The sequence below is a fragment of the Microtus oregoni genome, unplaced genomic scaffold (genome assembly GCF_018167655.1).
Source record: "Microtus oregoni isolate MIOR12 unplaced genomic scaffold, Mior012 000001F_ref0000356, whole genome shotgun sequence".
Classification (NCBI taxonomy): Eukaryota; Metazoa; Chordata; class Mammalia; order Rodentia; family Cricetidae; genus Microtus; species Microtus oregoni.
The window spans coordinates 2910129-2926249 of record NW_024543060.1 but is presented as its reverse complement, the minus strand read 5'-3'; the positions used below and the strand labels follow the sequence as shown (position 1 = coordinate 2926249).

The following is a 16121-nucleotide window of genomic DNA, read 5'->3' as shown; positions in this document are numbered from 1 at the left end:
GCTAGCTCTGCGGGACCTGCCTGGGCGCACCCCGGCCTCCTCCTCATCCTCCCCGGGCCGCACACGTGCACGTTGTCAACACTTTTTTTTTTTTTTAACCTTTGGTGAAAAGGCAATTACAGAAAAGTTAAGCAGCGTCTCTTCCGGTCACGCCACGCGCAGCTGAGTCACACGTTTGTTTTTGTTGATCACGTTGCCTCCCGCCTTCCCCGGGCCCTCCTGACCTTCACGTGTTCCCTCCCCCTTCAATCATCTGAAGTTTTGAGAAACGCAGCCGCCTAAGACTCAGACTGGAGGCTGGAACCACGTCCTGCACAGCCTGACCACCGCCCTAGAAACGAAGCCCAAGGTTCTCATTTTCTCTTCCCTTTCCTGACCACCAAAGCATGCCCGTGGGCGGGGTTGTTGTTTGTTTTGAGACCAGATCTTTGAGTAGCCTGGGTTCGCTATGTAGACCAGGCTGGCCTCAGTTCTCTTGAGATCCTCCTGCCTCTGCCTCTGGGGCTGCTGGGATTAAAGGCTTGCACTACCACATCCAGCAGGCTGTAGAAATGTAAGATTATGGTGCATTGCACAGGCGGACTTTTCCAGAACTTTCTCTGAAGGAGGCCGGGGGACTCTGAGCTGAGAGATAATTAGGATCCCAGCAAGCCGCCTTCCAGCCCAGCAGTTTCCCCTGAAGGTCTGAGTAGATGAACTTTTACCACATTTCCAAGAGTGTGGGTGGGAATCCAAATGTGGATGAATTTAAATATTGCACTGAAGCCTAAGACTTAGCGCAGTTGGTAGAGGGGTTGCTTAGCTTGCAAGATGCCCTGGGTTTGCACATTAACCAGGAGTGGCCAAGCAGTCCTGGAATGACAGTGCCATGGGGTGGAGATCATCCATACACAGAGGGCTGTAGGCCAGCTTGGCATCTGGAATATAGGCAAAACTGTCTCAAGACAGGAAAGAAAAATAGCATTATTGAATGTGTTGCTTATGAATTATGAGAATTCGTGGGATGTCTCGGGTATCCCAATTTTCCGGTTAAAATCTGTTTTAAGTGTCTTAGTGGCTGGGGGGGGGGGGGGAAGGCTAGAGAGATAGCTCAGCAGTTAAGAGCATTGCCTGCTCTTCCAAAGGTCCTGAGTTCAATTCCCAGCAACCACATGGTGGCTCACAACCATCTGTAATGAGGTCTAGTGCCCTCTTCTGGCTTGCAGGCATACATGTAGACAGAATATTGTATACATAATAAATAATTTTTTTTTTAAAAAGTGTCTTAGTGGGGAGAGGGGAGGAAGGGAGTTGTATGTGGCTCACACTTGTAATTCCAGTGCTCACATTGGGGAGACTCAGACAGGAGGATTGTTCAGAGTTCAAGACCAGCCTTGGCTACAGAGTGATACTTAAAAACACCACCAAAACAAAACAACAGAAAGCCAACAACCAACCCGCCTTTAGAAACACTGAAATAATAACTGCCTGCTGTGTGCCTTTGATAATCTTCACCATAGTTTATGGCACAGGGCTGGTGAGTGGCAGATAAGGTTAGGTGGAACCTTGGGGGGTAGGGCAGCTCCCACTCAGTAAAGTCAGGATGTAGACCACTTGGGTGGTCTCATCCTGGTGGCTCTCAGTGATGTTGAATGATTGGGAACAGGGAGGCGAGGGGTGACAGGCAATCCTGCCTTGCGTTTACTGTAGCTTTTCAGCCATCAGACATCAGGCCTCAAGCTGGTTGGTAGCCTCCTTGCCTGGCTGGTGTCTGCTTGTCACAGTTCTGAGCTCTGCCGGCACTAAGCTGGTTGGTAGCCTCCTTGCCTGGCTGGTGTCTGCTTGTCACAGTTCTGAGCTCTGCCGGCACTGTAGTCCTATAGAGAGAACCACTGTTAATGATCTCATAACTAGTGCGTCTCTCCCTCCCCTGGGGTGGTCCTGAGAGAGCCAGAGCCAAGGATGGGCAAGTGAGCAGAGGATTGGAATGATTGCTTTGGGGGTGGGATTGGGAAAGACAGAGAAAGCATGGAAATGACGTAGAGGTCTAATATACCTGGCAAAAAGTAACAAGGAGGTGTTGCACGCTTGTAAGGAGGTGTTGTATGCTTGTAATCCTAGCACTTGGGAGTTTGAGGCAGGAGGAGAGCTGTCAGTCTTGAGGACAGCTAGAACGACACAGTGCCAGCTCACCTATAGCTACGTAGTGAGACTCTGTCTCAAGAAGCCAAATGAATAAGGAGTGGCCAACCACTGAGGTGGCTGTGCCTTTGAAGCAGACCGTGCCTGCTACATGACATCAAGCATGTGATGTTGATTATATTTGCTGCATGGATAAGGATGAGGGACCAGGAAGAGAAATCAGAGCTCCGAAGCTGGGCCTTACCCTGCCCCAACTCAGTTGTCTCTGAGATCTGACCCCTCTTACCTCAGTCAGGCTCCAGTTTTGACACATACATCCTTAAAGTGGGTGACCCAAACTGGCACCTTGGGGTACCATACTATCAGACATGCTCTAGAGGACCGAGCTAAGTCAGTATGGTCTCGTTTGCCACTTTCTACTTGCAGAGATGCCGGAAGGGCCATCTGTGAGGAAGTTTCACCGCCTTGTCTCACCTTTTGTGGGCCAGAAGGTGGTCAAGACAGGAGGGAGCAGTAAGAAGCTGAACCCTGCCTCCTTCCAGTCTTTGTGGCTCCAGGATGCCCGGGTGAGTTTTGCTTTCCCCAGATCTCAAGTGTGCTGGCTCACCCCACCTCCCCTGCAGGCATTTAGCCAAGATGTTTTATGACATCTTTTCTTTCAGCAGTGGACATCAGTGCTAGGACTGCATGTGTCCCTGCAGTGTGATGTTTCCTGTCACTGTGGACTGGGGCCCGTAAAGAACATACAAAAAAGGGTCTGAAGATTGCATGCGTAATCTGGATAACTTCTCTTCTTTCTTACCTACGTCTCTGGTGTGGTTCTGCTGGCCCCTGCAGGCCAGATGTGAAGGAAGGAATGAGTACTGTTGAAGATCGGGATTCACACTTTCTCATCCTGAATGGGAGTCAGAGTTCCTTCAGGGGCCTCAGGGACTCCATGTGCACTGACCCCTCCCTGCCTGTCTCTCTGGCCTTTCACCTAGCCAAATCATTCTTTGTGTGTGCTAGTTCGGTTAGTTCTTGCCCACAGTGTAGACATGTTTCTCCCTGGTTGGGCACATCCTCCTTCTTTTTCCTCAACCGTTTCCACTCCTGCCTCTTCAGTTTATCGTGGCAATGTTAGCCTCTCTTCAGATTCCACTTGACCACGCTATCCTGCCTGCTTTGCGTTAGCTGAGAGATGACCCCCCCTCTGTACTTCTGCGATAGCCTCAACTTCTTCCTGGTGCATCCTTATTGCCACGCCTGTCCTTTGTGGTATGTACAGAGACAGAAACAGGGCAAGGCTGTGTTCTTGTCAATCTTGTATTCTTCTTGCTTAGCTACGAGCATCTGCACATAGGAGGTATGGGGTGAATTTTATACAGTAGCAATTGGTCTCTGCTGCTCCTGCTTAGCTGTGTGATCAGAAGCAAGTTCTCATTGTCTTTGTTCTCATTTCTTCAATTGTATATGGGGCATAAAACCCTTTGTGGTGGTTTGATTGAGAATGGTCCCCATAGGCTCGGATATGTAAATACTTGGTCATCAGAGACAAGAACTCTTGGGAAAGATTAGGACTGGAGGCCTTGTTGGAGATGTGGGCTTTGAGATTTCAAAAGCCCATGCGAGGCCCAGTCTCTCTCTGTCTCTCTCTCTCTCTCTCTCTCTCTCTCTCTCTCTCTGCCTGCTGTCTCTGCATCAGAATGTAAAGCTCCCCAATACTGCACCATGCGTGTCTGCTCCCTGCCATGATGATTATGGGCTAACCCTCTAAAACTGAAGCAAGCTACCAGTTCAACGTGTTCTTTTATAAGAGTTGCCTTGGTCAGTGTGTCTCTTCACAGCAATAGAACACAGACTAAGATACACTTGTTTGTTAAAACCCTTGTAAGAATAGACTTTACACCCCACACAAAATACTAGTCCCTGCTAGACTGTGAGTTCTTTTCCATTTTATATAGGCGCACACACATGTGCACACATGCTCCTCATAGGCTACGGGATCGTCCTTTGAGTGGAAGATGTCTCATAGCCCTTCCCCTATAGTTCATCACTGGAAACTGGAACTCTGAATTGTCCAAGTTTAAGAGTTCAGGTCTTCCAGACTTCAGGCTCTTTGTAGAGACTGTCCCATGTTTGGGTCCCATGGCTTTGGTCCCCCAGCACTTAAAATGAGAGCTGGCACTTACTCATCACTGAATAGATTTGGAAACAGATAAATATATGGTAGGGAATCTGGAGATGGAGTGGATCCTGTTTTATAGGAAACAGAGGAGACATCCATGCTGTAGAAACCCTAGGGAGACCTGAGCCTGGGACTGCCTGATGGTACTCCTAGCGATTTTTCATCCAAGGGATATAGATTTAGGTAGACGGTATTTTAATAAGAAAACTGCCCAGCAATACTAAATGGAGAGAATCATAGCTGTAATTAAGACCTAGTAATGCCTTGACATGAAAGGGTCCTTCTGTCCTGAAGGAGATGGTCCTTGAAGATTAGAGAATATAGATATACTTCAGGGGAGAAGACTGTGTAAGTGCGTATGTACATGTGTGTGTGTGTGTGTAGAATATAACGTGTGTACAAGGATGCATACATGAGTATATCTGTGCAGGTGGAGGTTATCAGTTGCTACTGGGGTTTTCTCTGTGGTTTTGGAGCCTGTCCTGGAACTAGCTCTTGTAGACCAGGCTGGTCTCGAACTCCCAGAGATCCGCCTGCCTCTGCCTCCCAAGTGCTGGGATTAAAGGCGTGGGCCACCACCACCTGGCTCATGTTATCTTCTTAAACAGCATCTCTCACTGAGTGTGGCGCAGGCCACTTGGCTAGACTAACTGACCAGTGAGCGCCAGGGATTCTCCTGGCTCCACCTCCCAGTGCTGGTGTTACAGGCTCAACCGGCTGTACTTAGCCACCAGCCTCAAGCTCTTCTCCCTCTGCCAAGTTCTTGAGGCCTCCCATCCTCGGGCTTGTCTAGGGTCAGAGTGGGTGGGATTCAACAGGGCATGTCCCTGCATCTCAGCTATACTGCTTGTGTCAGCATCCTGAACCTGCTTCCCGTTTCACAGAGGAATGCCTTGTCTCACCTGCTTGATTTGAGTTTACTCACTGAGCCATCTCAGTGGCCCAGATCTTGAGCTCTCAATCCCCCTGCCTCAGCCTCCTTAGTGTTGAGATTACAGACGTGAGCCATCACACTCATCGGATTATATAGTTCTTTGTTTTGTTTTGTGTTTGTGAGTTCTCCTGTGGTTGGTAACTTTTTCCAGGTCCAGTTTGCTGGGTGGGGGATCCTTCTTGGTTTTATGACATTGTTTCTTTAGCTGTGGTCCAGCCGAGTGTGTACATGCCGGTTCACTCTAGCCTAGAAAAATGTGTCATGGAGTCAGGAGCAGCTAAATGAATGAGCACTTGGATAATCTTCCGTGAGGTCCTGAAGTCTTTGGGAACATCTGTCCTTGGATGTTCTGGGTGGCCGTGCTGTCTGACATCGACCTATCCTGTCAGTAATCCAACTCCTCCAGTTACCTTCAGGCATTTGGAAAGCCATTCACCTCTTTTGACACCACTGGGGCAGAAGAGCAAAGGACAAAGAAATCCTCTGTGCTGGGGCAAGCTTTGGGTGAGGAGAAGAATCCAGACTGTTGGCAGCTATCTGTCTGAAGCTTTGGCGCCTGTGTAGGGCTCTAAGGACCAATACATGTTCATTTTTTTATTGTCGCTGTTTTGTTTTGCTAGGTGCATGGAAAACAATTATTCCTTCGGTTTGATCCAGAGGAGGAGATGGAGCTACTCGGCAGCAGCCCACAGCCTGTACAAGGAGTGTGGCAGAAAGAGGCCCAGGACCCGGAGCTGGCCCTGGGGCCCCATGCTCAGGAAACTTCTGCAGGCCCCTCTGGATCTGGGGAACCTGTGCCTAGTGGATCTGATGACCCCTGTGGTCCTGGGGGGCACAACCTGTTAGCAGTTGCCCAGAGGTGGCTGGAGGTCAGATTTGGTTTGTTTGGCAGCATCTGGGTGAACAACTTCTCCAGAGCAAAGAAAGCTAACAAGAGAGGTGACTGGAGAGACCCTGTGCCCAGGTAATGATGTGACATCGACAGGGGTCCTAATAGGGTCTGCAGTGTTCATACGGTCCCCTCTGTGGCAGGGCAGTGGCTGAACGGTTGCACTTGGTGATGACCAGACCTTGCTATCCAGGAAGCAGAGTGTGTAGGTGGAGTTTTTCTGTCCTACCCGCCCACTCCCACATAACCTCTCAGCTTTATTATTAATTATGATTACTTGACCAATAGCTCAGGCTCATTACTAATTAGCTCTTACAACTTAAATTAACCTATTTCTATTCATCTTTGTGCTACCCCAAGGCTCATGGTATTTACCTCTCTGGCATGTCCTGCTTACTCTCTGTCTGACTGGCGACTCCTCTGCCTCTGCCTTTCTTCATCCCAACATCCTTAGTTTGGTTGTCCTGCCTATGCTTCCTGACTGGCTACAGCCAGTCACCTTTTTACTAAACCCATTCAAGTGACAATTTTTTACAGTATATGAAAAAGGATTATTCCATAGCAAGAAAGAGGTCTATATTCACCCTTAAGAACTGGACTGTGGTCTGCCCTCCAAAAGATTCTAACTACGTGGGTCACTGAAAGAATAGAGTAGGTTTCCAGTCAACATGACACTTGAGGATGAACTGACTCAGAAGAAAAGTGTGTCTAGACTCTTACTCGGTTTGTGAACACTGAGAACTGTGTTTGTGTATAAAGCTTATGTGTAGGATTATTTCCTTAGAGTCAGTTCCCAGTTGCTTCCGGAAGGGAATGAACATTCTCATGGCTGGATTTGCTCAATCCTTACTGGCATTGGGCTATTTGTATACATGCTAGCAATAAAAAGAATCTATTTCATTATTATTGCATGAGTATGCGTGTACACCCCAGTGTGAAGGTCAGAAGACAGCTTCCGGGAGCTGATTCTCTCCTTTCACTGTGGGTCCTGGAAATCAAACTCAGGTTAGGGTTTCATAGCAAGCCTGCTACGTCAACTCAGAATCCTCCTGCTGAAATTCTTTAAACTCTGAGATACTAAGTCTGGTAGCCTGTGTTGTCAGGATTATTTCCAGGCCAGTGTGCATCCTTTGAGTGCGTTTATAAAGCATTTTGGTATTCAGGGTTTTTAAGTTTTTATGGTCAATGGTCATGTGTAACTTTGCCTTTTAGCAAAAGATTCCACTTCCAGTGAGTCACACAGGTACTCTAGTTTATGTTTGATGGTTTGTTTTGTGACACTGTGCATTGTTGCTAAGCAAGTCCTCTGAGCCTTACCTCCAATCCTCGAAAGAGTATTTTTTTATTACACTTATTCATTGTGTGTGTGTGTGTGTGTGTGTGTGTGTGTGTGTGTGTGTGTAAGCGTATACATAAGCCATATTGTGTTGAGATCAGAGAACAACTTATAGCAGCTGGTTCTGTGGGTGGGTTCTGGAGCATGTGGTCCTGGAAATCAAGCTCAAGTCATCAGGGCTGATGGCAAACACCTTTACTCTCTGAGCCAACTTGTTGGCTCTGACCATTGAAAACAAGAAAGGAAGAAATATTGCTGTGTTATTTATAACAAGAGTCTTCCTATATTGCCTAGGCTAGCCTCGAATTCATAATCCTCCTGTCTCAGCCTCTCTGAGTGCTGGGATTACAGGCATTACCACAGTGTTTACCTCCTAGCTTTTTGAAGTTTCCTCTGCTCTTCCCAAGAACACTAAGTCAGACGTGGACCCAGGTTCTCCTACTTCCGCTGTGGAGACAGATCTGTTGGGTTAGCTGTCCCTACAAAGTATCCCATTATTTCCTTACCAAAGTATGTGAGGTGTCTTGTCTTTTTTTTTTTTTGTTTTTTTTTGTTTTTTTTTTTTGTTTTTTTGTGTTTTTGTTTTTCGAGACAGGGTTTCTCTGTGGTTTTGGAGCCTGTCCTGGAACTAGCTCTTGTAGACCAGGCTGGTCTCGAACTCACAGAGATCCGCCTGCCTCTGCCTCCCAAGTGCTGGGATTAAAGGCGTGCAGCACCACCGCCCGGCTCGTGAGGTGTCTTTTCTGTCCTTACATTCAAAAGGCTCAGGGTGTGTAGGAGACACACACACATATCTAGGCTAATCCAGCCTGAAACTGGAAGTGGTGCCCTCTTTACCACCATTTCTTCATCTGCTCCCTAATTCACCTGCCCACCTCTGGTTCGTTTTCCACTAACCTGGACTCAGACTTACAGCTTTTCATGTTTCTGTCTGTCAAACACGTATTGCTATAACGTAATTAGAAAACAACATATATGCATGTTTTACTTCATTCCATTTGGCCCTGAGATGTTTATGATTCTGACCATGGAGCCTTAACTTCCCAGTTTGATCCAGACTAGTCTAGAAACTTAATGTATGGTCTACCTGACTGCTGTCGAGTAGAAATTGTGTGTATGTGTGATCTGTCCCATGGTAACTGTGTGTAAATGTGACCTACATAGTGGTCATTGTATGTACATGTGACATAATTACATGGGGTAACTATATGATGATGTACATTGATTGCTGTATGTGTGAGATAATTATAACTATACATACATGTGAACTGACTCTATAGGGGTCTGTTTATATATCACGAACTGACTATACATTGGTGGTTGTAATGTATGATCTCATTGTATGTAAGAACACTGTATGTACAATCCCTTCTGTCTTCTCAGGCTGGTACTCCATTTTGATGGTGGTGGCTTCCTGGCATTTTATAGTTGCCAGATGTCGTGGAGTCCTCCCCCAGAGGTTGAGCCCACCTGCGACATCTTGTCTGATAAGTTCCATCGAGGACAAGCCTTGGAAGCTCTGAGCCAGGCTCAGCCTGTGTGCTATACACTATTGGACCAGAGATACTTTTCAGGACTAGGTATGACTCGTGCAATGGGAGGGAACCCCACAGAATTGATGAATGGGAAAGTCATGCATGTGTAGGGCAGTCAAGACTTGAGGACTCCTATCCCAGTTGTGCCGACACTCCTGGTTTTGAGGTTGGCTCATCATCCCTAGATTTTAGACTCAGAGGTCGGATTAGGTGGCCCTCACTTCTCTGTCTGGCCTAGTGGTGTAGGGCATCATCTGTCTATGTGTTACTTCCATTGGTTAATAAAGAAACTGCCTTGGCCTTTTGATAGGCCAGCCCTTAGGTGGGTGGAGTAGACAGAACACAATTCTGGGAGGAAGAAAGCAGAGTCAGGCAGATGCCATGAATCTCCGGCCCAAGATGGAGATGGACATAGGTTAGGATCTTTCCCAGTAAGCCACAGCCTCTGTGGTACTACACAGAATTAATGGAAATGGGTTAATCAAGATGTGAGAGTTAGCCAATAAGAGGCTAGAAGTAATGGGCCAGGCAGTGTTTAAATGAATACAGTTTCCATGTAATTATTTCTGGGATTAGCCAAGCGGCCGGGAACTGGGCGGGACACAATCACTTGCTGCTCATCTTTGCAACAGCCCAGCACCCACATGATAGTGTTTACTGCTCTAGAGGCAGTGCGAGGGACCTGGGTAAATGGAGCCGGTGAATGAGACAGACTGAAGTTTCATGCAGTAGCCAAATTTATTCAGAGCATCAGACAGCTTGACTCTGAGGACTAAGAGGGGTCACCCGAGTGACGGTCTCATGAGTTCAAGCTATATACAATCACGAGGACAAGCCATAGAGCGTAAAAACATGGTTTTATACAGAGGCCTAAACAAATCATAATAGCAATTGTAATGAACAATGAAGTAAACACACTCCTATCCCCTATACCTGAGGGGCGCATGAACACACATTCCAAGAACTCTGTTTTGAAGAAACTGAGGCCACAAGACTCTTTTATTGTGTGTGTGTGTGTGTGTGTGTGTGTGTGTGTGTGTTGAGTTTTCTCACAGGACTCAGAATTCTCCTCACATGACTCTGTTCTTGAACTGTGTTCTGACATGACAGGACTGTCAGTTGTGAGCCTCCTGATGGCGTATTAGTATCACCTAACAGTGATAATGTCTTAGACCTGGCTTCCTCCGGAGTATATAGAAGATTCAGGGTCATGACATGCTGTGAATGGTTGTCCTTAAGGCCATCAGAAGAGAGGAAGGTGTGTTCCTACACATCTTGGGTGATGGAGCTTCCTGCTCTCAAACCAGAGGCAAACGTCAGGTCAACTCCCAGCTCTTACAAGGCACGAGAAAGAAGCAGGTCTCTGCTTTGGAGAACTGAGTGGTGAGACTGAGCATTTCCAGTTGAGACAAGGAGGGTGCTGTGCTTAGGTCCAGGGAGGGCAGCCTTCTTACTGCCCTCAGGAGAGCAAGCAGTAAGTGCTGCACAGCTGGCCGCTCCAGCAGTTGCTGTTAGCAAAACTGCGCCCTTTTACAGTGAGCCATGGGTGCGGCTCAATATGGGAAGGTGGGAAAGCCTCGTGCTTTCATGGGAGAACCAGTTTCTATGCCAGAGGAGCAACGAGGCTTCTAGAAGCAGCTTTCGGAGGTAAACGGAGAGCTGACTGCACAACGGTACCGGGGACAGCCAGCGCTTCTCACGTGACTCCAGCGACCCAGGCACACGGTCCTGGCCTCGTGCTACTCCGTGAGATAATCGCTTGTTAGCTTTCTCCTTTATCCAGATGAGGAAATTAAAGCAAAGGGCACCTTTCTGGTGAGAGGCAGCGCAGCTGAGCTGAGTCCAGGGAGCTGGCCACTCAAGTTCCGGGAGAACCTGTAACTGGAAGTGCAGTTTGAAACTGTTGGGGGAGTGGGGAGGAACCGTTGCCACCTGTGTCATCAGGCTCACTCTCCTCTCCTTAGCAAGGTCATTGCTCCGTAACTTAGTTTGCGAGCTAGTGTGGTAGCACGCATCTTTAACTCAACACTCGGAAGAAGGAGGAGGCAGGGGGATCAGGAGTTTAGCCTAGGCTCCATAGTGAGTTTGAGGTTCTGTAGACAAGAGTGTTTCCTAACCCCATGTCTCTCTTTGTTTCCAGGGAACATTATAAAGAACGAAGCCTTGTTCAGAGCAGGGATCCATCCTCTCTCTCTCGGTTCGCTCCTGAGTTCTTCCTCTCTAGAGGCCCTCGTGAATCATGTGGTGGAGTTCAGTTCAGATTGGCTTCGGGACAAACTCCAAGGCAAGGAACAGCACACACAGATCTACAAGAAGGAGCAGTGTCCTTCTGGTCACCAGGTTATGAAGGAGAGCTTTGGGCCCCCTGGTAGACTCCAGAGGCTTACCTGGTGGTGCCCTCAGTGCCAGCCCCGGCTGCCATCTGAGGAGCCGTAGAATCTGCTGTCCTCGTAAAAACACTTGGCCATCTTCATGGAACTTGTAGCCTTGAAGATCTAGATACCATGTGTCCTGAGAGAAAGGTGTAGGCAGGACTCGTATGACAGGTTGGGGATGGGGTCTGGAGGGTCAGTATCGTTGACACTCATCTCATTGGATTATGCATCAGCCACAACTTTCAGGGGGATAGATGTTTTCCCACCATGCTGTCAAAATCCTGACAGAGGGTTGGAGAAAATGCCTGGAGCAGCAGTGATCTGAAAAAGAATGACTGGGGAACAGCTGGGGGACTGAGGACAGCTTGAGGGTGGGGACAGCTGGGGACTGGGAACAACTGGAGGACTGGAAACAGCTGGGGGTGGGAACAACTGGGGACTGGGAACAACTGGAGGACTGGGAATAGCTGGGGGAGGTGCAGCTGGGGATGGGGTGCGACTAGGGACTGGAAACAGCTGGTGATGGGGAACAGCTGGGGGACTGGGAACAGCTGGGAGTAGAAATTCCTAGGGATGATAGGGGCAGCTGGGGGGAAATGGGAACAGCTGAAGATGGGAACATCTGGAGGGTGGAAAGAGCTGGAGGATGGGGGCAGCTGGGGACTGGGAACAACTGGGGGACTGAGAACAGCTGGGGGACTGGGAACAGCTGGGGGACTGGGAACAGCTGGGAGACAGAACAGCTGGGGACTGGGAACAGCTGGGAGACTGAGAACAGCTGGGGACTGGGAACAGCTGAGGGTGGAGTAGCACTGGTGGGGACTGGTGGAGGGGCACTGGTGGGGACTGCTAGGGGATACTATGCTCCCAGGCCGCCTGCTAATGTTATGTTGTGCTTTAGGAACTGGTTGATTTTGAGTCCCTCCATTTTCTTTCTTCTTTCTCCTGGAGGGGTCAGGGATAAGGGCACAGCTGCGGGCAGGTACTGCTGGTCAGCCTGCCTGGTGCCTTCCCAGTGACTGGAGACCCAGGGTGGATAGGGAGGTGTGCCCAGGGACTGTGAGAAAAGCTACTGGTTTAAGATGGGCATTTGTGACAATTCAAGTGCCCAGGGGTATAGAGAAACAGCCCATCAGGTTGTCAGCAGCAAATTCGTGGAACTGGGGTAGCAATTGAAAATAAAACGGTGTGATGTTTTCTATGTTGTCTTCATTAGGCAGAAATGGTTTTTGTTGTTGGTTTTGTTTTTTGTTTTGCTTTGTTTTGTGGTGCTGAGATGAAGCCTGGGGCTTCACTTGTGTCAAGCAATGGCTGTACCACTGAGCTATGTCCAGTTCTTACCCTTCATGAAGGGGGCCGCCCAGGCATGCAGGGTTGGCTTGATGAATCCCCTTAAGAGTAGGATGGGAGGGAATTTCATTATCTGCCCTTTGCCTTGGAGAACTAGATGGACCTTGGCTTCTGTTGACCTCTGGAGGGTGTGTGTGCATGTGTGTGCATGTGTGCGTGCGTGCGTGCGTGCGTGTGTGTGTGTGTATAGTATGTGGACATGAATGCAGTGTCCTGGGAAGCCAGAAGGCAGTGTTGGAATCTCCTGGAGCTGGATTCGCAGGCACCTGTGACCTGCTCTGTGTTGGTGCTGGGAATCGTACTTGAGTCCCTTGGAAGAACAAATGCTCCTAGTCACGAAGCTGCATCTCCAGCGCCCAGCACACCCTGTATGCTTACCCACACCAGGCACCCGCCACTTAAGCCTTGTTCAGATCCTTCAGGATGAGCCATGGAGATGAACACTTCGTCATTTAAAAATGCTTTATTTTCTATTTTTAAAGATTTTATGTTTAATGCGTGTCTTGTGTGGGGTTATCTGCACAATGCTGCAGGTACTCGAGGAGGTCAGATCCCCTGAAGCTAGAGTTACAGGGGTTATGAGTCACCTGAGTGGGTGCTGGGAACTAAACTTGGGTCCTCTAGAACAGTGTGTACTCTTGATCAGTGAGCCATTTCCTCAGTCCTGAGCACTTACTCTTTACTGCCCTTACAAAGTCTGGGGAGGTGATGGAACTTAAGACCACACAGTGAAGCTGAGGTGGTGCTGTAATCCCAGCTACTCAGGAGGCTGAGGCAGTAGCACCCAGTGTGTAGGCCAACCTGGTTTTCAGAGACTCTGCCTCAGAGAGAAACAAATGATAAACAAGATCCAAAGCCACTGTCACACGCCTGAGCAAAATACCAGCTCTGCCATCTGTGCCAGAGATATCCTAGCTATGTCCCCAGGATGACTGAGTGGGAGACAGTCACAAGGGTGGTAACAGAGGCCTCTGACATCAAGCTTTGGGGGGGACATGGAGCACTGATCATGTGCAGATCAGTGACAGTAACTTTCAGGATTGCACCCCAGCAAAGAAACCCAACAGGCACTGGAGCAGGATGCCTGGTGTTGTGCCACCAAGAGCTTCTGCAAAGCTCATCCCACACCTTCCTGTGGAGCATCTCATCATAGCTTACTGTGTGCATCATCAAGCATGCCTTTGACAACCTCCACCTGCTCACTGATGGGCACTCTCTGCCGGGCTTGGTTGTCATTATCAACAGTGGCCTCCCAGAGGACTTAGCATGCACTGGGAGAGTGCCACAGTAGGGTGGCAAGCTGTGGGTGTGGCCCCACTACATCGTCTGATTGCTGCTGGATGTGGGCACCTGTGAGGCTGCCCCCTAGAACAGTAAGGCCTTAGGCAGGTAAGCTCCTAAGTGTTATCAAGGGCTCTTCCAATTCTTGGATGACCTGAAGTGTAGGACCAAGTCTAACTGACTTCCCAGCTGTTTCTAATAAACTGATGTTTTAAATGAAAATTTAAAAAGTAAAATCAAAGGCTGAGTGGGTAATTTCTCACTTCTCATGAATCTATAAGACGAAAGTCTTAAGATCAAGGCAGATTCAGTTATCTGATGAGATTCGCTCTTCTGGTTTACAGATGGCACGTTCTAGAACACTGTGACCTCACTGTGTGCTGGGGGGGGGCTCTTCTGATATTTTTTTTCTTGCAGAAAAGACACCAATACCATGGGAATCATCTTAAAATCTACCGTATGACCTTGCTTCTATACTATTCCTCCCAAACTTCCATCTCTAAAGGTTCCCCCTTTTAGACTAAGGCTTCAACATGGGAGTTTTGGAGGGACATGAGCATTCAGAACCAAATAGGTACATACTTTAGAGTGTTTTTTATTAACATGTTCACCATACATGATAATGGGCTTCATTATGACATTTTAATACATGTATATAAAGTATTTTGATCATATTCCCCTCATACCATTTTCTCTTGTCCTCTCCCGTGATCTTCCTCGTTGAAATTGTCATTTTTCTTCTTGATCACTCAATAGGTTTATTTAGGGATACTAACAGAAGCATGGGTAACTTTTTAGTGGTCATACCACTAAAGAAAATCTGCCCCTCATTAGGTCACACAAAGACACCACCAGACCTACTGACCTGAATTCTATTCCCAGGACTCATATGGAGGAAGAAAGAACTGACCTCCATACCTGAGAATGTGTATGATGATACACTCACATCAAAATATAATAAAAGATGTAAGTATAAATGGGTCTATTTGAAAGAATAAGAGAGGGGCTGGAGAGATGGCTCAGAGGTTGGGAGTACTCACTGATCTTCCAGAGGACCCAGGTTCAAATACCAGCACCCACATGGCAGCTCACACCTGTCTGTAACTCCAGGGTCTAACACCCTCACACAAAATATACATGCAGGCAAAACACTGATACAAATAATAAATCATAAAAAAGAGAATAAAAGGATTGACAAGTGTGGGAGTTGTATGAGGGTTAAAGGGGAATATGATCAAAATACATTATATACATGTGTGAAGAGGTCATCATAAAATTCGTGTGTCATTTAGGTTAATAACTTTAAGTTATTCCACTAGCAACCATTAACCACCTAGGGAGGGAGCCCTTCCTTGACCCTTGCAACCCTTAACTAGAGGGGTGGTTGGCTGCCCCTCCCACGCCAGGTGGGGCCCAATCTTGTGCAGATTTTGCAGGCACCGCATAAATCCTGGTTTATTAACCAGAACATGAGAGGTATGTCCATCAAGAGCCCAGTTCTCTTTGTTTTAGTAGCGTTGAAAATACGATCCAAGAATCATCTGCGTGGTGTCTCACAGATGAGGGATGGGGGCGTCTGAGAAATACTGCAGGCTGTCCCACATGAAGCTTCATGGGGCTCAGGAAAGCCACAGGAAACTCTCCTCAGAGGAAAGCAAGACTCTGTTTACCCTGTTTCTTTTAAATCACGAAACCTACTTTCTCTTGGAAACCTATATTCCTTAGGACAGTGTAGAGCCCGAGTGACAGGCAGCTCCGGTTACCGTGATCCTCCACGGCGATCTACAAGCCGCTAATCACATTTCCAGTCCCTGCTCTCCTCCCAGTATGACGCCCCTTTGCTAGCCCATCCCTTAGGCGTCTTAAGAGGTAAAAGCTAACTAGGGGCGGAGGCGCGCTGGAGCAAGCGAACCTCTCTTCCCGGCACCTGAGAACACGTGGGACTCGGCACTCCCGAACGTCTACCCACGCGCGGAACTCGCCGCCCACCTCCGACACGCAGCTAGCAAACAAAGACCCTCTTCTGGGAACCAATCGCGTTCGCTGGCCTCTTTCTAGCCCTCCAATCAGATTCTAGGGTGTGGTCATCGCGCCAGGCACCTCTGGCCTCCTATTGGTCGGCGTCTTCCTGGT

General features: G+C 48.2%; 1 protein-coding gene across 1 annotated transcript; it reads left to right on the top strand.

The window, feature by feature from the left end:
- The first annotated feature begins 206 nt into the window (after positions 1–206).
- Neil2 (nei like DNA glycosylase 2) lies at positions 207–11702 on the top strand. The gene is made up of 5 exons (XM_041674193.1): positions 207–349; positions 2548–2687; positions 5843–6186; positions 8831–9027; positions 11123–11702. Exons 2-5 carry the CDS (start codon positions 2550–2552, stop codon positions 11416–11418), a joined length of 975 nt encoding a protein of 324 aa, XP_041530127.1. The 5' UTR covers positions 207–349; positions 2548–2549; the 3' UTR covers positions 11419–11702.
- Positions 11703–16121: the final 4419 nt, after the last annotated feature.